The 21,086-nt window shown below is 37.9% G+C and overlaps 1 protein-coding gene across 3 annotated transcripts in view; it reads right to left on the reverse strand.

The window, feature by feature from the left end:
• fryl (furry homolog, like) overlaps positions 1–21,086 on the reverse strand; it is a 165,201-nt gene that overhangs the window by 91,798 nt on the left and 52,317 nt on the right. For 2 of the 3 annotated variants that reach the window (XM_061888408.1, XM_061888406.1), the window contains exons 5-13: positions 19,909–20,048; positions 19,719–19,815; positions 18,009–18,088; positions 17,786–17,866; positions 17,546–17,714; positions 13,937–14,029; positions 13,720–13,818; positions 11,642–11,743; positions 8,449–8,493 (exon numbers count right to left, since the gene is read on the reverse strand). In XM_061888408.1, coding sequence (XP_061744392.1) covers positions 8,449–8,493; positions 11,642–11,743; positions 13,720–13,818; positions 13,937–14,029; positions 17,546–17,714; positions 17,786–17,866; positions 18,009–18,088; positions 19,719–19,815; positions 19,909–20,048 — 906 coding nt within the window. The remainder of the gene's footprint in view (positions 1–8,448; positions 8,494–11,641; positions 11,744–13,719; positions 13,819–13,936; positions 14,030–17,545; positions 17,715–17,785; positions 17,867–18,008; positions 18,089–19,718; positions 19,816–19,908; positions 20,049–21,086) is intronic. The other variant, XM_061888409.1, reaches the window with a different exon arrangement.

A 21,086-nucleotide genomic window follows, 5' to 3' on the forward strand; every position in this document is an offset into this window, starting at 1 on the left:
GGGCAAAGAAATTCGGGAGTCTCCCAGGAGAATTGGGGGGGTTGGCAGGTATGCTCATATAGTGACCGTTTATTTACTGGACTCTCACCATTATGTTAGATCCACTATGGACTGGATTTTCACACTATTATGTTAGATCCACTATGTACTGGACTTTCACACTATTATGTTAGATCCACTATGTACTGGACTTTTACACTATTATGTTAGATCCACTATGGACTGGACTTTCACAATATTATGTTAGATCCACTATGGACTGGACTTTCACACTATTATGTTAGATCCACTATGTACTGGACTTTTACACTATTATGTTAGATCCACTATGGACTGGACTTTCACAATATTATGTTAGATCCACTATGGACTGGACTTTCACACTATTATGTTAGATCCACTATGGGCTGGATTTTCACACAACTATGTTAGATCCACTATGGACTGGACTTTCACACTATTATGTTAGATCCACTATGGACTGGACTTTCACACTATTATGTTAGATCCACTATGGACTGGACTTTCACACTTTTATGTTAGATCCACTATGGACTGGACTTTCACACTATTATGTTGGATTCACTACGGACTGGACTTTTACACTATTATGTTAGATCCACTATGGACTGGACTTTCACAATATTATGTTAGATCCACTATGGACTGGACTTTCACACAATTATGTTAGATCCACTATGGACTGGACTTTCACACAATTATGTTAGGTCCACTATGGACTGAACTTTCACACTATTATGTTAGATCCACTATGGACTGGACTTTCACACTATTATGTTAGATCCACTGTGGACTGGACTTTCACACTATTATGTTAGATCCACTGTGGACTGGACTTTCACACTATTATGTTAGATCCACTATGGACTGGACTTTCACACAATTATGTTAGATCCACTATGGACTGGACTTTCACAATATTATGTTAGATCCACTATGGACTGGACTTTCACACTATTACATTAAATCCACTATGGACTGGACTTTCACACTATTATGTTAGATCCACTATGGACTGGACTTTCACACAATTATGTTTGATCCACTATGGACCGGACTTTCACACAATTCACAATTATGTTAGATCCACTATGGACTGGACTTTCACACAATTCACAATTATGTTAGATCCACTATGGACTGGACTTTCACACTATTATGTTAGATCCACTATGGACTGGATTTTCACACAATTATGTTAGATCCACTATGGACTGGACTTTCACACTATTATGTTAGATCCACTATGGACTGGACTTTCACACTATTATGTTAGATCCACTATGTACTGGACTTTCACACTTTTATGTTAGATCCACTATGGACTGGACTTTCACACTTTTATGTTAGATCCACTATGGACTGGACTTTCACAATATTATGTTAGATCCACTATGGACTGGACTTTCACACTATTATGTTAGATCCAGTATGGACTGGACTTTCACACTATTATGTTAGATCCACTATGGACTGGACTTTCACACAATTATGTTAGATCCACTATGGACTGAACTTTCACACAATTATGTTAGATCCACTATGGACTGAACTTTTACACAATTATGTTAGATCCACTATGGACTGGACTTTTACACTATTATGTTAGATCCACTATGGACTGGACTTTCACAATATTATGTTAGATCCACTATGGACTGGACTTTCACACTATTATGTTAGATCCAGTATGGACTGGACTTTCACACTATTATGTTAGATCCACTATGGACTGGACTTTCACACAATTATGTTAGATCCACTATGGATTGAACTTTCACACAATTATGTTAGATCCACTATGGACTGAACTTTTACACAATTATGTTAGATCCACTATGGACTGGACTTTTACACTATTATGTTAGATCCACTATGGACTGGACTTTCACAATATTATGTTAGACCCACTTCCGGTCTCCCCTTGAGGGGGGGGTTGCCTACATACGCGGTCCTCTCCAAGGTTTCTCATAGTCATTCACATCGACGTCCCACTGGGTTGTGAGTTTTTCCTTGCTCCTATGTGGGCTCTGTACCGCGGATGTCGTTGTGGCTTGTGCAGCCCTTTGAGACACTTGTGATTTAGGGCTATATAAATAACCATTGATTGATACTCAACAGCAGAGTGCTCCAGAGGAAAAGGCATCTGTCCTAAATACTCTTATCGACGCATCTAATCAATTAAAAGGTACTGTTTGCAACTTCCTCACAGCTACAGTTTTCAAAGCAAAAAATCTAACAAGAACAATCGAGCAAGCTTATGCTACTGGTAGTGGTTTAACAGAACACATTTATTTGAAAATCCCACTGCAGATCTACCTGAGCAATGAGCTGGATGATTTGAGGGGTGGTGTCCCTGGGCACATTATAAAGTCTATGTAATATATATATATTTTTTACCGTCTTGAGCGCATGCACACATACAAAAACAGTCCAATAGAAGCGACAAAAAATTTCAGTCATTTTGTTGTTATGATAGAATATACATGCAATGACAGGCAAATGGCTACTATCAGCTAACAACACCTAAAGGTAATGCGCGTGCATGTGTTATATACATACCCATTTGTCATTATGTACGAGAAGCCGAAAGAGTGTAAAATACGTTGGAAAGTTGGCGCCCTGCAGACATCTGTGTAAAATGTTGCAAACAACCCCTTTGACTGCAGTCTCTCACTGTGCATGTCGTCTACAACAGCAAATAACCCAAGTTTGTAATTAGCACCAGGTCAAAAATATTGGCACTGAAGCCATTGGGTTGAGTTTTTTGTTGCCTTGATGTGGGATCTGAGCCGAGGATGTCGTTGTGGCTTGTGCAGCCCTTTGAAACACTTGTGATTAGCGGCTATATGAATGAACTTTGATTGATTGATTGAAGCCTGAATTAAGCTTCTGTGTAGTCAATTGGAAATTTCATTTACAAACGTTTCGATGTACGAACCACGGATCGAAGAGAAATACGCTTTGTTGTGCAAACATTGTCTGCGTGTACGAACGTTTCATCCACCCATTGTGTGCAAGCAGGCTTTCATTTTCTGCCTGCACCGCATTCATTGTGGGCGGACTTATCCATCTCTGTCAAGAGAGCCAGTGTGTAGAGCATTTTTGTAGTTTAGCCAGCTCAATTAATAAGAGTCCAAAGAAAGCAATGGACACGCGATGTTTAGTTTAAAACATTCAGGAAGTATCCACAGCGTTGTGGACGTTGCCTTCCCGCTTTCACACAAAGAAAACAAAATCAATTTTGCCTTATTGGTTAGTCTTTCAATCCAAAGTAATGTAGCAACTTGGCTGTTAAAGATAAGAAAGTTTGCGGTTTCAAACTAAGCACACGTCAGAAAACGGCAGCTGCTCAGTTTGATGTTTTACCTTTGTAATTAAATAGAGTTGATCCATCACTGCCTGGTTATGTTTATTTGATATACAGTGCTGTATACCGCTTTATATTGTATATAAAGGGCACTTATTGGGGCGGTATAGCTCGGTTGGTAGAGTGGCCGTGCCAGCAACTTGAGGGTTGCAGGTTCGATTCCCGCTTCAGCCATCCTAGTCACTGCCGTTGTGTCCTTGGGCAAGACACTTTGCCCACCTTCTCCCAGTGCCACCCACACTGGTTTAAATGTAACTTAGATATTGGGTTTCACTATGTAAAGTGCTTTTAGTCACTTGAGAAAGGCGCTATATAAATATAATTCACTTCACAAAATTCACTATTAAAAGTGTACAAACCTTTACTTAAATATGGACTTTTGTCGAGGCTGGAACCTATTACTCATGTTTACATTGTTTCTCATGGGGAAATTTGCTTCAATAGACAAACTTTTCTATTTACGAACACTGTTCAAGAACCAATTGACTACGTGAATGGAGGTTCCAGTCTACTGTGCAATTCTCTGCCAAAACCCTCCAGGCAGTGTTTGAGCAATCACAACTCTTGTTGACATACTAAATGATGTGGCGCATTAGTCACTTTTGTGGTACAGTACTAAACTGAAGGAGATGGCGCTTTCGCAGGAGGGAAAAAACAGGAAAAGCTACATACTGAGAAATGACAAAGTATAAAAATCATAGCTTTGTAAGATTGGTGCATGTCAAGCGAGAGGGGGATTGTGTGCCATCCTGCTTATGTTGCTTAAGAAAGCCGTACCAGCTCTGGCTGTGGGCAACCTCCTTTACAGTGTTTTCCGGACTATAAGCCACTACTTTTTTCCAACACTTTAAACCCTGATGACCTATGTTTTGTTTGATCGGCCGTTTTACTGCCGTGTTACAGGAACCATTTGGAAACAATTAAGATATGTAAATAAACAATTACAAAATATTTTGTACTGGTATATATTTGTGGGTTATATTCCGGTGCTACTAATATATGTAAAGAAATAAAAAAAATTTGATATTTAGTGGTAGCAGCTGGTGCGCTTCATAGCCCGGCAAAATACGATAAGTCCACATCATGGCAGCAGTAGCTACATTTTAAGTATTATTACTAGTAAGCATTCAGCATCTTTACTTACCTCAGCATAAATTTTAAAATGTTGGTATTGCAACTTAGCTGATGGTGTTAAACACTTGCCCTCGTGTTGTTTACATGAACTCATTTTGCTGAGCAGTTTGCTCCTTGCTACTATTAGAACATCGGTTCGGTTGTTGCTGTGTTGTTAAATGTATTTGCTCACAAATAAACCTGTGATCAAAGAGAACTATGTCTTCTTTTCCAACTCTCTAGTGCAGTGGTTCTCAAATGGGGGTATGCGTACCCCTGGGGGTACTTGAAGGTATGCCAAGGGGTACGTGAAAATTTTAAAAAATATTCTAAAAAGAGCATCAATTCAAAAAATCCTTTATAAATATATTTATTGAATGAATGAATGAATAGTTTATTATTGAATTATTGAATAATACTTCAACCAAATATGAATGTAAGTTCATAAATTGTGAAAAGAATTGCAACAATGCAATATTCAGTGTTGACACCTAGATTTTTTGTGGACATGTTCCATAAATATTGATGTTAAAGATTTCATTTTTAGTGAAAAAATGTTTAGAATTAAGTTCATGAATCCAGATGGATCTCTATTACAATCCCGAAAGAGGGCACTTTAAGTTGATGATTACTTCTATGTGTAGAAATCTTTGTTTATAATTGAATGACTTATTTATTTTTCAACAACTTTTTAGTTATTTGTATACTGGTACCTTTTTTTCCAAATAGTTCAAGAAAGACCACTACAAAAGAGCAATATTTTGCACTGTTATACAATTTAATAAATTAGAAACTGGTGACATAGTGCTGTATTTTACTTCTTTATCTCTTTTTTTCAACCTAAAATGCTTTGCTCTGATTAGGGGGTACTTGAATAAAAAATGTTTTCACAGGGGGTAAATCACTGAAAAAAGGTTGTGAACCACTGCCCTAGTGCATGCCAATTCATTCAAAAAGTTTAAAAAAAACTATCAAATCCATCACTGAATAATTTCAGAAAATGACAAGACTTTTGTGGCATTATGCGTTTGAAAAAATATTACCTTTTTTAACGTCGATTTATACCTTAAGAATTATGTCCTCATCTTCAGCAGATCTCCCTGTACTGTGGCCTCCTAATGCTAGTCTTAACCAGAAATTAGAAAGTGAAATCTTCCCCGTTCCCCACTGTTTTCTCTGCTGGCTCTTCTGTCTAATCCTCTGCATCTGTGTTCCCAATTTGTATCTAAAAAGTACCAATGATTGTCACACACACAGTAGGTGTGGTGAAATTAACCTCTGCTTTTGACCCATACTCTTGTTCACCCCCTGGGAGGTTAGGGAAGCAGTGAGCAGCAACTGTGGCCGCGCCCGGGAATCATTTTGGTGATGAAACCCCCAATTCCAACCCTTGATGCTGAGTGCCAAGTAGGGAGGTAATGGGTCCCATTTTTATAGTCTTTGTTATGACTTGGCCGGGGTTTGAACTCACGACTTATCAATCTCAGGGCGGACACTCTAACCATGAGACCACTACATATCCATCCTCACTGTTCTCAATCTTTTCTGATTTATCTAGATCTTCCAATGTTGCCAACGCCACACTAAGGAAAATAGCTATTGGTTGTCATAAAAGCAGCTAGAAATTGGTAATGACACCATTACCTTATTTGCATAATTCACTACAATGGATGTTAAAGGAGAGAGGAATTGTGTGGTAGGAGAACCAAAAAGTGAGTTAAAAAATGATAATTATGATTAGAACTGTAAATTAATTTTATTCTGTTGATTTTCAGTTTATTTGTATTTTTATCTGTTCTGCATTGTTAAATCTTTGGGTATCAAATTTGAACAACAGACTGAAGGGTTGTGGTTATCACAAACAAACCAAATCTTTTGACTGGCTCATTAACATGAACGATTAGTTTGTTTTTATGTTTGGCGCGTCAGTGATGAATTGAACTTTATTGCCATTGCACTTGAAGTACAACGAAATGTGTTTCCAGTACGACCTGTCTAAGAGCAGACATTCAGTAGACAGGGCTTAGCTGCCGCTTGTACGCTGAGGACATATAACATCTAAAAAAAGTTGCTGGGTTTGTCGTTAAAAACGCTTTTGAGAAAAATAAGTCAGTAAGAGGAGTAGGAAAGAGTAAATTCAGCGAGAAAGTCGCCAAGTTGGCAACACTGAGCTGAGGTGTATGTGAAAGATAGACGACGACAAGACCCGCCTTACATTCCTTATGATTGGTTTACATTGCGTGCTGCCTTCCGTGGTTTAGGCACAAAAATTTATGAATTGTTTTTTTTTTTGCTCAATCAATCCGTTACTCTAACTACGCTATGTCACGAGGAAAAAGTGTGAATCATTAAAAAAAAATTATGTCGGAGTAGTGAATATAAGACTGAGAAATGTCAAAGGGAGCGTGAGAATGGGTTAGCAGCTCTCCAAATTATATTTCAAATTTTGAATATATCTCTCCAATTCATGCCGCATTCTCTTTGTGGATTAGGTAAAAAAATCACCCACCCTGTAATGACAGCATTTACGATATTTGAGACATGGAATTTATTAATTTAAGTGGATGATGCACTTTGCAATTCATTCGGACATGGCATCTATTAGAGTGGAGGCCACTATAGAAACAAAAAGGGTCAACAATAGAAATAAAAAACACACACAATATTAATCAACATAAAAGTGCCGTATACACATTTATATGAACCCGTATTGTTGAGTCAGTAGAGGAAAGCGCTATATAAATATTAGGGGTGTGGGAAAAAATTGATTCGAATACGAATCAAATTGTTTACGTTGTGCGATTCAGAATCGATTCTCTTTTTTATTTTTAAATCGATTTACAATAGAAATAAAAAACACACACAATATTAATCAACATAAAAGTGCCGTATACACATTTATATGAACCCGTATTGTTGAGTCAGTAGAGGAAAGCGCTATATAAATATTAGGGGTGTGGGAAAAAATTGATTCGAATACGAATCAAATTGTTTACGTTGTGCGATTCAGAATCGATTCTCTTTTTTATTTTTAAATCGATTTTTAATTATTTAATTTTTTTTTTTTTTTTTAAAATCAATCCAACAAACCACTACACAGCAATACCGTAACAATGCAATCCAATTCCAAAACCAAATCTGACCCAGCAACACTCAGATCTGCAATAAACAGAGCGATTGAAAGGAGACACAAACAAGACACAGAACAAACCAAAAGTAATGAAACAAAAATGAATACTATCAACAACAGTATCAATATTAATTATAATTTCAGCATAGCAGTGATTAAAAATCCCTCACTGACATTATCATTAGACATTTATAAAACTAATAAAAAAGAACAATAGTGTCACAGTGGCTTACACTTGCATCGCATCTCATAAGCTTGACAACACACTGTGTCCAATATTTTCACAAAGAAAAAATAAGTTGTATTTTTGGTTTGTTTAATAGTTCAAACAAATTTACATTATTGCAATCAGTTGATAAAACATTGTCCTTTACAATTATAAAAACTTTTTTTTTTTTAATCTACTACTCTGCTAGCATGTCAGCAGACTGGGGTAGATCCTGCTGAAATCCTATGTATTGAATGAATACAAAATCGTTTTGAATCGGAAAAATATCGTTTTTGAATCGAGAATCGAATCGAATCGAAAAAAATCGATATATTATCGAATCGTGACCCCAAGAACCGATATTGAATCAAATCGTGGGACACCAAAATATTCACAGCCCTAATAAATATAATTCACTAATAAAACAACAAGCAGATGTCACGACAACATCTTCGCAACAATGACACACCGGGTGGTAATCTACAATCACAAACAAGTTCAACAAAAACTACACCCCTAGTTTTACAATACGGAAGCTCCGGGATACCCGTCCCACGAACCCTTTGGCGTGCGGGTCAAAAGGGAGCGTACGCAGCAGCAACTCACCTGCAGTGTCTCAATCTGCTTCCGGATGCTGTTGTTAGACGGCATCTGGAGCGGCCCGAAGTGAAGAAACAGATAAAACAAAAATGACAGCAGGCAAACAATGGAGGGCCGGGGGCGTGGTGGAGCACACACACAAACGCATAGAGACTTAAATACGTAGAGATTAAAACATGCAGATTACAAACAAAAAGGAACGTAAACATATAACCCCACATGTTGGCAGTTCGTCGTAAAAACTAATTGTGATGTCGTGTGGCATGCCAATCACTGAGATGAACAACAAATAGAATGGATATAAGTGAAACACACACACATGGGAAAACAAATTTGAAGTATGTTAAAAGGAAATAGTGACAGGGAGGCGAACAATGCGTGTGACACTATGTTGGATTTTCAACATGGCTAGTCTTTTTTTATGCATTTTGACCCTGTGGGGAGGTAGCAGTGAAATGATATGGTAAGCAAATACCCGCATTTGGACCTCTTTTTTGACAAATTAGTTTCTTTTGTTCTTTGCAAGATCCTTGTCTTTACTTTCCCAGCACAAACAAATGGCTCACCATCCTGGTATGGAGACACAATGGCCGCCCAAATACTCTGTGTTTTTGGCACCGTCATTTTTAATGTATGACAATGTCTGACTTTCTGGGAAGAAAAAAAGCTAGACAAATAAGGATCAGTGTTTCCCAAAGGACTGCAATCCATTAGTGGGGCTGGTGGGTTGTGTGCGTGTGTGTGATTCGGGGCATGCATACGTGTGTGTGCGTGTGTGTGTGTGTGTGTGTGTGTGTGTGTGTGTGTGTGTGTGGTGGTAGATGACCGAATGACATCATGGTCAAATGTGCATTTGCGAAAAAGTGAGTAAAAACCCATCCATCCATTTCCTACCGCTTATTCCCTTTTGAGTAAAAACCATGAAATGGAAAACACATATTTAGAGCTACTAAAACATTTTATCCTGTCGCTTCTTTTTTTTGTTTTTTTTTTAACAAACAAAATAAATCATTTTTAAAAGGCGGAGGGACCCAAGACAGCACTCGTTAAGAAGAACACTAAGTGCTTTCATATCAGATTTTTCAAAAGTCTATTCACAGGATATTTTGGAAAATATCGAGAGGGGTCTGATTAATTGCTAATCATAACGACAAAGGCACCACTTTGGCAAAATCTATATGTGGCGGTCTGAATTTACCGCACAACAAAAGAACAAAAATTTGTTTTAAGATCCTTTTTTTATTTTTTATTTAAACCATTAAAACAACTATTAATGTTTTTTGTATTAACTCTTGGGTTGAATATATTTTAGTAATGTATTTGTATGTCTTTTCAATATTTGCGTACATTTTTTATCCTAAATATTGTAAAGCGAGGCTTGGTTTCGAGTCGGAATTGCTGTATTTTTTTTTTTAGTAGATTGATTAACATTCTGTGATTTTTGTAAAAAAACAAAACAAAAAAAAGTTTACTTTTAAAAAAACAAAATGTTTTTAGGCCAAAATTGCACGTACGACGCATGTCAGCAGCCAAGTAAAACCTGTTTTGAAAAGGTTTTATGATAATGCATACACTAAATAATATATTAAAATAATTTTGTTCAATTGAATAGTCACCCAAAGAAGCACAATTAAATTGAATTGTGAGTTGCCCAAAGATTCCCACATTCACTAAAAATGTTCTATCTAATCAAATACATCAATTCAAGCTGTATTGTTCTTGGGATGTATACATTATATGACAACTTTTTGTCACATTTTCAACAAACATTTAAGCATTGACTCAAATTACATTAAACAAATGTAATATGATCATGAATTTTTTAAACAGGCTTTAAAATAAGCAGAGTTTCTGTATGGGAATGCATTGTAAGGGTTTGCCAATCTAAGGGGTTGTGACCCAAAATAGATCTATTTCTTGGGTCACGTTTTGTAAACAAAATTCCAATACCCCTGTCAGTTAGTCTACAGTATGTAAATGTCGTGGCAATAAATTAAGTAGTATGGTCTTCAGCTGACTAAAAAACAACTTTTAAAAGCCTTATTAAAGGAGTAGAAAGACAGCATTGTATTGGTAGATACTGACAATGTTTGTATTTGGAATGAATGTGTGGCATCAAGCCAAACTTAATGTCAGAGCGTTATTGGATTATTATTAGTGCTGTCAACTAAAGACTAATAAATGTCATACGACCTTGTTGTAACATATTGGTACTGCTGTTTTCTTTAATACAAACTTAAGATGACACAGGGTTAAAATGAATACTAGAGTTCAAAATCATGAAAACAGTAGCATCATGCAACCTCAAAAATGATGATCCCAAATCTAAAATCAGCACCAGCATTCAGGGAGACTGATTGTGCAATCAAGCAACTCTACAAAGATCACAATGTTGGAACAACATCAATGAGGAGAGACTCTAAAACGATTGCAACCACCATCACTAAGACGCACAAGGAAAACATTTTCACAAAAAGTTCAAAGCCTCTTCGTGAGGATCAATCAAACGGGAGAAGGGAGAACGTAAACGACGGTCATTGAAAACTGTGATTCGGTCGGTTTGAATCATAAGACACGAGATGCTCAGGTAAGAAGAGACTTGATCTGGTTTCATTGATTTCCAAGGCGGCATAAACAGACCTGAGTAAAAACAGCACTTGGAAATTATTTTCTAGGTAAAAAAATAAATCCTCATAATTTTTACTTACCAAATTGTGGTTAGCTTAGCAGCCATAAGCCACAGTCACTAAGTTTTTTTGTTGTCTTTTTTGAGCAAGGAATCGTGTGTTTTCCCCTCAAACAAAGACTCTGTTATCAGGCAAAACCTATCAAGTGCTATTCCTGTCCAGATCTGGTGGTTCACAATGCGAGGGTAAGAACATGATGATTGTCAGACAGAGAATCACAGAGCACACCGTTCACAACCTCGGGCAACTTTGCCAATAAGTGGCATCAAGTCAACCACCACATTTCTGACAAACACTGCTGGTAAAAAAAAAAATGATGCTGTTGGTTTCTATCAATCAAAATGTCATTGCTGTTTTTGTTTTTTTAACCAGAGTCATGAGGATTCAAACTGAATTAGACATTGTCAAGCCAAGTATGGCTCCCTTATTAAGTCTGCAGACTTAAGTCTTTGTGTGACTCTTGTGAGACTCCACAGAGCGCAAACTATGCAATGGGCTCGTGCAAGCATTACCTTCAGGTGCGAGAGGCAATTCTGGAGGAAGATGTGCCAGTTGTTGAGGAAGAACTGTTTCTGGCTAACGCACAGCAAGCATGTCACCAAGGGATACAGGGCCTGAAAAATAAAAAGTGCATCAGAAACGAAATACTAAAAGAGGATGTTTAATTTTAGAGTAGACCGAGGGCAGCAACGACCGCAGTAGCAAAGTGAAACTGTGAAGTTCATTACTGCAGCATCGAGAGTTCAGGCAGAGCAAAGGGGTATTTTTTTTCAGCAAGAAAAATGATTGCTGCAGCAAAGTGGACACTGTGGAGATGAGATTACGGCACAAAAACAAGGGTAAGCTAATGTTAGCATGTGTGTTTATATTTGGCACTTCCAACTGTGAGTCCTCTGACGTTACACTGACTATATGGTTGGAAAGGGCTGTGATAAAGAGGAACTGCACTTTCACAATCTCTATGTGAGACAAAAACACATTTGTTTTTCTTTTTCTTATGCATTCTAATTGTTATATGCGACTCGTACTAAACAGCTAAGAGTGTATAGCTTATAGGTTTGGTGGTAGCGGGGGTGCAGGGGGTGTATATTGCAAAGCCCCGGAAAAGTTTGTGCTGCAAGGGATTCTGGGTATTTGTTCAGTTGAGTTTATGTTGTGTTACGGTGCGGATGTTCTCCCGAAATGTGTTTGTCCTTCTTGTTTGGTGTGGGTTCACAGCGTGGCGCATATTTGTAACAGTGTTAAAGTTGTTTATACGGCCACCCTTAGTGTGACATTGTCTGTTGATCAAGTATGTCTTGCATTCACTTGTGTGTGAATAATAGCTGCATATATCATGTGACTAGGCTGGAACACTGTGAATGTGGAGGAATTGATTGATTGATTGATTGATTGATTGATTGATTGATTGATACTTTTATTAGTAGATTGCACAGTTCAGTACATATTCCGTACAATTGACCACTAAATGGTAACACCCGAATACGTTTTTCAACTTGTTTAAGTCGGGGTCCACGTTAATCAATTCATGGTAAAAGGAAAAGCCGTGACGACAGATTGTAGAGGACGCCAAAGGCAATGCCGTAAAGGCCCCCGATGTTGTTGTCCGGATGGAAATTGGGAATAATTCGGGGAAATGGTTTCCCCGGGGGATTTTTCGGGAGGAGCACTGAAATTTGTATGTCTGTTGATCAAGTATGTCTTGCATTCACTTGTGTGTAAATATTAGCGGCATATATCATGTGACTAGGCTGGAACGCTGTGAATGTGGAGGAATTGATTGATTGATACTTTTATTAGTAGATTGCACAGTTCAGTACATATTCCGTACAATTGACCACTAAATGGTAACACTCGAATAAGTTTTTCAACTTCTTTAAGTCGGGGTCCACGTTAATCAATTCATGGTAAAAAGAAAAGCCGTGACGACAGATTGTAGAGGACGCCAAAGGCAATGCCGTAAAGGCCCCCGATGTTGTTGTCCGGATGGAAATTGGGAAAAATTCGGGGAAATGGTTTCCCCGGGAGATTTTTCGGGAAGAGCACTGAAATTTGAGAGTCTCCCGGGAAAATCGGGAGGGTTGGCAAGTATGATTATTAGTAGTGTTGTTGTTGAAAGCAAATGTTGTGATGCACTCTGTGAAATCAATGAGCCGCTGTAATGTTTATAAGGAGCAAAATATGTAAATATTCCATGTTATTATGGATGTGCTTGTAACTAAGTTACATACATACATACAGGAAGTATATAAAACGTTTTTGGATGTTTTTTAGAGAGCATAAGCAGAATAGAACAAATGCCTATTAACTGCATTGTTAGCCACCGTTTGCTGGAGTTTATTTGCCGAATGCATAAAAAAAGACATGTGTTCTTGTCTTACATATACAGTTTGTGACTGATTTAAAAAAAAAAAAAAAAGGGCAATTGCCATTTAAGCGGAGGATGTACAGTGCAATATAAAAAGGGGCATTAGATCAGTCTTCATACAAGTTATATCAGATAAATAACCAAGACATATCTACTTTGTGTGGATGTGTTTGTTTCATCTATGAAAAGCATAAATAACACGGAGAAAACAGTCTGACTGACCAAAGAGTGTTTCTTTCTGGAGCTAAGGTCAAACGTCGTCTGGTAAAGCATCTCCACAAAGTTTTTCAGGCACGGCACATTGACTTCGTTTTTCACCGCCTGAGGACAAAAGACAAGACTATTACCGAGGGGCTGGGGGAATAACACAATTACACTCAGAAGAGATGCATTTGTATATAGAGAGGAGAACAAACATGGGGGAACTGGCTTCACTCACAGCGGCGACAGGGATGAGGATCTCCACAAAGAGGCCTGCGAGAGCATGTTTTATGTCTTTGTCCTTGACTTCCAGGAAGTACTGGGCACACTCCTGAGAAGACATCAGCGGCAAGATCAGTATTAGTACAGAAAAATGCAACAATAAGCCAATTAAAAAGTCCAAATCATATTTTCTATGTCAAGGATTCTGAAACTGTTGTTCCTGTATGACTAATGGTACGCCAAAGAGTGACTTGATTCAAGTACAGTGTTGTATTTTACTATATTCAAAACAGTGTTACTGTTCAAACTGTGTGTAATGTTACCATGACCAAATATATTAAGTATGTTTGTTAAATAAAACCTCTGCCTTGTTCTTAATTAATACGTAGACCTACTATGCTACTGTATTTCAATGTTGGCCATTGTGGGCAATACTAGGAGAGCCAAGTTTTCTTTTTAAGGTGGAACTTGGTGAAAATGTTTTTATTTTTAATTTTTTTTGTCCTGTCCAGCTTCTCATGAAAAAGTTTAACAATCACTGTTCTAAGTTATTAGTCTAGAGCTCTATTTTCTGTTTTTTTTTTTTTTTACCACATAACAGTACTTGTGATGGCAAAGGGGAAAAGTGTGTTAAAGACCACGGAACCGGAAATGTAAATTATTGTGTGTACTTGCTGCTGCCAAGAACAATACGGCTAATAAATCAACACGACTACCCAAAGTAAAAGTTTAAAAACACATGTACGCCGCAAAGTAAAGTAGTTTTTAAACAACGGCATATGTATTAAAATCAAAAGATTGTTTGTTGTTAATAGGTTATCCTTGAATACTGGCAAAACTAAGCATGTGTGGATGCCTCATCATGCACTATATTGCTAAAAGTATTTGACCACCTGCCTTGACTCACATATGAACTTGAAGTGCCATCCCATTCCTAACCCATAGGGTTCAATATGATGTCGGTCCACCTTTTGCAGCTATTACAGCTTCAACACTTCTGGGAAGGCTGTCCACAAGGTTGCAAAGTGTGTTTATTGGAATTCTTCCAAAAGCGCATTGGTGAGGTCACACGCTGATGTTGGTCGAGAAAACCTGGCTCTCAGTCTCCGTTCCAATTAATCCCAAAGGTGTTCTATCAGGTTCAGGTCAGGACTCTGTCCAGGCTAGTCAGGTTCATCCACACCAGACACTGTCATCCATGTCTTTATGGACCTTGCTTTGTGCACTGGTGCACAGTCATGTTGGAAGAGGAAGGGGCCCGATCCAAACAGTTCCCACAAAGTTGGGAGCATGGCATTGTCCAAAATGTTTTGTATCCTGGAGCACTCAAAGTTAATTTCACTGGAACCAAGGGGCCAAGCCCAACTCCTAAAAACAACCCCAAATCCTAATTCCTATTGACCCCTCTCTGTCAGTTTACGTGGCCTAACACTTCGTGACTGAGTTGCTGTTGTTCCCAAAATTCTAATAATAAAACCGACAGTTGACTTTGGAATATTTAGGACCGAGGAAATTTCACGACTGGATTTGTTGCACAGGTGGCATCCTATGACAGTTCCACGCTGGAAATCACAGAGCTCCTGAGAGTGGCCCATTCTTTCACAAATGTTTGTAGAAACAGTCTTCATGCCTAAGTACTTCATTTTATACACCTGTGGGCAGGCCAAGTGATTAGGACACCTGATTCTGATCATTTTGGATGGGTGGCCAAATACTTTTGACAATATAATGTACGTCCCAGCAGTTGAGACTCAAAGAACATATGAGTTTTCAGATGTTATTATTGATGAGAATGTGGTTATAATATGGAAATCACATATTAATTATAAACAGGTTAAAATATCTAAAACTATTGCTATTTTACACAAAGTTAATGCATTGCCAAATAAAAAAAGCTTTGTCTATTTGGAATATTTCATTCATTGATTCATATCTGACATATTGCATTGAAGTGTGTAAAATTGTGAGTCATTCTTATCTAAATGAGAAAATATGAACAACCCAGTCATCATCCCAGTGACAACAGACCGTGTACAGTAAGTGATGTTTTATTATGTTTGTTGGCTCTCATGATGTGAGTAGTAATCAGTGATGTTTTCGAAGGAAAAAGCAAATGTTGTGATGCGTTTTTTAAATTAATGCGCCGCCTAATGCCTAAAATATGTAAATATGATATGTTATTATGAATGTGTTGGTTGGTACATTTATAAATACTTACAGTGTGTATATAAAACTTTGATGAAAGTGTTTGGATATTTTTTTAGAATGTTTTATAAGCAGAATAGAGTGACCTTAATAGGGTACATTGTAAGCACACTTTTGATCGCTTGTATTTACTATTTAGAATGTATTAAAACAAGAAAAACATGTGGTCTTGTCTTACATAAGGTTTGTGAACAATAGGCAAAAGTCCAAAAACGTGCAGTTCCCATTTAATGAACTGGTACAGTACACAATGTATAAAGCGCATTGAAAAAAATCTATTCAACAACATTCCAAACAGATTTGAAAAACAGAAAGTGATTATAACATGAAATTAACTAAAATTTTTGAATTTTTAAAAAAATCTATATTTATAAAAGCAACAAGTGAAAATGCATTTAAATCAAGCGTCTTAGCTAATGAAACAAAATTGATCATGGAACAAAATGTAACTCTCTTTCTGTATTTAAAAAAAAAAAGCAAATATTATGATGAAAAGATATGACTTTGAGTAAACTGGTGTTTTAATTCATTTCTTGTTGTGTGTTATTATTAAATATGGCCTTAATAGTTCTGAGTTAAATACCTAATCTATAATACTGTACAGATTGTGGGAATAGGGGGCCCATATAGCTTCATAGCTCGTTCTGCTCCTTTTCATTGATTATTTGTTTTAATACTGAATCAATTATATTGCATTATTATTGAGTGAATTCCATTAAAATAGTACACACTGTACGACATTTTATTCTTTACTTTAGTTTTGTTAAGTTCCACCCTTCTGTTTACATTTGGATGACAGTTAAGAAATGTATTTGTTTTTAATCACATTTTTTTTACAATTGTATGACATTTAAACATTTTAAAATAAGGGCAGAACAGTTAAAAAAGGTTTTATAATAACAGTTTGATTGTTGAACTGATCATTTCACGTGTATTCAGTTCCCATGGGTTTGGTATGGATTGTTCTCCACCTTGGGAGGTCTTCCGCGGTCAAACTGTAGTTAAATTCAACCTGGCTTAGTGATGTTTTGAAATCTCAAGAGTAAAACAAAGCTGCTGAACACGGACCTGGGCTCTTGTAAAACCACCATTAGAAAGTGAGATGGGATGAATTGAGAACATAAATCACAACATGCTTCATTAGCGTGGTTATGAGTCAACAATAAAGTCCTTTGCAGAGAGATTCATGGAAAAACTACCTCTGCCTTCATGGCTCTTTCCCCAAAAATGATATAAAGCCACATATGCGTACTTCTTGGCAAGTATTGTGGCTGTTATTCATCAGGTTTTATGAGCCTATTCGACCCCCGGCTACCGGCTTCGAACAAAGAGGAAGCAATAAAAATAACGTCTGGTGTGACTTAGCAAATAAACTTATCATCCACGCGATACGTGCATTCATAGGCGTCCGTAATTCTACCTGCATGAACTGGAAAGAGGCCTCAAAATCCTCCACGGGATACATCTTCACCCGAAAGAACTTCATGCCCATGATGAGTGTGATGATGCTCTGGACGACGTTAGGACTCTGCTCTTTTTGCCGCTGCTCCTTGAGCTCTGTGATGAATTTCTTTCTCACCGCTTGAAACCTAGGGGCACAAACGTAAGGGCGTGAGCGCTCAGGCAAAACATGACATGTAAGGCCGAAAAATGTACTCACTTGGACTGCGTGAGAACGCCGATGACCTCGGCATACAAGTCTGCAATGATGTGCACGTTGCCTGTGTTGGGGCCACAGTATCTACAAATAGCGGTGACAAAAACAATAGGCAGTTTTAGAGCAGTACAAAATAAATCTTGATATTTTGGAACGTTAAGAGACGAGCACCGAAAAAACAGCTGATGTCACAAACAATACAGAGCTACTATGCACACTTACTTACCCCTCTTTATGTTTAAAGTGCTTAAATGCCAGGTTAAGAACTTCATGCACTAAAGCGTCTGGCACCGGATGAAGAGGAATCTGTGACAAACATCGACAAATTACTCTTATTAGAAGCACTGATATGTTTTCCTTCATTTCACATTGCGACACTTCATTTCCTTAAGCAACAAAGCCAAGGGCAAGTTAGCCTCGGTCTCCCGGGTACGGCTTTAAGAATGTTGCTCAAATTTGGACTGTCTACTTTGGACACGCACCAAAAGGCGGCTCTGGAAATGGTGGAAGTGTTGATTTACAAGGCACCCCTGTGGGCGAAGCCCTTAGTAACATCAGTACAATACATTCCTAAACAAATAGAGCAGTGGTTCTCAAACTTGTTTTACCAAGTACCACCTCAGAAAACACTTGGCTCACCATGTATCACCATAATGACCAACATTAGAATACTGTAGCATAATAGGTATTCATTAAAACTAGGCAGAAGTTTTGTTTAACAAGTATATTTAATATTTTTGTCCACTGTAACATTACACACAATTTGAACAGTAACACTGTGTTCAAATATAGGAAAATAAAACACTGTATTTCAATAATGAATCAAATCTTTGGTGTATAATGGAACCAGGGTCCCACTAGCAGAGTGTTTTTCAACCTTTTTTGAGCCGAGGCACATTCTTTGCTTTGAAAAAATGCGGAGATACACCACCAGCAGAAATCATTAAAAAACAAAACTCCGTTGACAGGAAAAAGTCGTTGTCGCAATTGTTGGATGACTTTAAAGCATAACCAAGCATGCATAACTATCGCTCTTGTCTCCAAGTAGGTGTACTGTCACCACCTGTCACATCACGCCCTGACTTATTTGGAGTTTTTTGCTGCTTTCCTGTGTATAGTGTTTTAGTTCTTGTCTTGCGCTCTTATTTTGGTGGCTTTTTCTCTTTGGTTGGTGTTTTCCTGCGGCAGTTTCATGTCTTCCTTTGAGCGATATGTCCTGCATTTACTTTCTTTTAGCAATCAAGAATATTGTAGTTGTTTTTATCCTACTTTGTGGGGACATTGTTGATTGTCATGTAACGTTCGTATTTGCTCGACAGTAAGTCTTTGCTGTCGTCCAATATTCTGTTTTTGTTTACTTTATAGCCAGTTCAGTTTTAGTTTTGTTCCGCATAGCCTTCCCTAAGCTTCAATGCCTTTTCTTAGGGGCACTCACCTTTTGTTTATTTTTGGTTTAAGCATTAGACACCTTTTTACCTGCACACTGACTCCCGCTGTTTCCGTCATCTACAAAAGTATTAGCTAACGGCTGCCACCTACTGATATGGAAGAGTATTACACGGTTACTCTGCCGAGCTCTAGACAGTTTAGACACTCAACAACAACACATCATTTGCAGACTATAATTACTGGTTAAATTTTTTATTTTTTAACCCCAATAGGTTAAACTAGAAGATCTCCCACGGCACACCAGACTGTATCCCACAGTGGTTGAAAAACACTGCACTAGTACACATGCCACCGCTTGAGAATCACCCAATAAAGCATTCAATGCTTACAATGCCCAGATAATCCAAAAACTTCACACCCAATGCTTCGCCCTAATAGTTAAATACATGTTAATGCCATCATTAAGGCACTCCTTGTTTAATTTCCTTAATTTTCTCACAAGGCACATATGAGAAAACTTGCATTCAAAGTAAAGCAGACAGCTCACCTGTTTAAGAACTTCCACTGACACGAGACAAAAAATGAAATCTATGGCTAGGTCCCTCCTCTCCAACAGGTAATCTTTATCCCGGTGCTGCTCATCTCTGCGAAAGAGGACAAACAGGTGAAAGCATTGTAGACAAGGAAGGAAATGAATCCCCTAATAAAAAAGTGAATGATGACAATACTGATCTCACCCTTTAGACTTTGTGCTGGAACGAGGCCTGTACTCGTGAGACTCGTCTTCAGTGCCACTCTGCCGCCTGTACCAGTCAAGCAGTGTACGCAGTAGGGAGGGCAAACAGTGTTCGGCTACTGAGCTCATGGAGCTTATTAACTGGAAAACAACAACCGTCACATGGACATGGTCATGATTTAGTAGTACAAATAGAACATACAATAATGGATGATAAAATGTAGATAGTTTAGGTGCTTTACTTTTTTATCGCTGAACATGTATTCAAATATTCTGGCCACAAAAATTGCTGGTGTGTTTTGCGGGAATTTGTTCGAAAAATGTGTTGCACCGCTACACTAAGAAACCAATGCAAAAGGTAATTATATCCACAGATTAATTGAAAAAAATAATCAATCAATTTAAAGGGGATCTTTGATGGCTTATAAACGTTACAATGTCAAATGTTTAACAATGCCAAAACGTCAAATCATGAGGTTTGTGCAGTTTTGGATGCCTCCGTTCGCAAGGTTTTGCAGTCTGGCCACGTTCTGACATCACAGCGAGGTGGACGTACCTATTTGGACATTAAGTCAAGCTTTCAGCCAAAGGGGGAGGAGCTCTGCTATTTTTATGCAGAGTCTGAATCGATCGACGAGTGTAGCTGTATACCTAATGTTGTGACCGGGAGACTCTACATAATTAGCCACAAGGGAAATTGTTCCACACAGTAGCTCAGTTACAAATGATGGAAAAGATGGAAAGGACAATGCAGATATAAAAAAGACTAAAAGCAATATATAGTATAACATATATACATAATATTTAAATAATATATGTACAGAATAAGATATATACTGATATATTATATTATATGTTTATATCATATATACAATATATAACAATTATCATGTACAATATGACAGTATATGTATTGGGGCGGCATGGCGTAGTTGACAGCGGCCGTGCCAGAAACCTGAGGTTTGCAGGTTCGCCTATTGACATCCAAATCGCTGCCATTGTGTCCTTGGGCAGGACACTTCTCCCTTTCCCTCGGTGCCGCTCACACTGGTGAATGAATGCTGAATGAATGATAGGTGGTGGTCGGAGGGGCCGTAGGCGCAAACTGGCAGCTACGCTTCCGTCAGTCTACCCCAGGGCAGCTGTGGTTACAGATGTAGCTTACCAGTGTGAATGAAT

The sequence above is a fragment of the Nerophis ophidion genome, linkage group LG26 (genome assembly GCF_033978795.1).
Source record: "Nerophis ophidion isolate RoL-2023_Sa linkage group LG26, RoL_Noph_v1.0, whole genome shotgun sequence".
Lineage (NCBI taxonomy): Eukaryota > Metazoa > Chordata > Actinopteri > Syngnathiformes > Syngnathidae > Nerophis > Nerophis ophidion.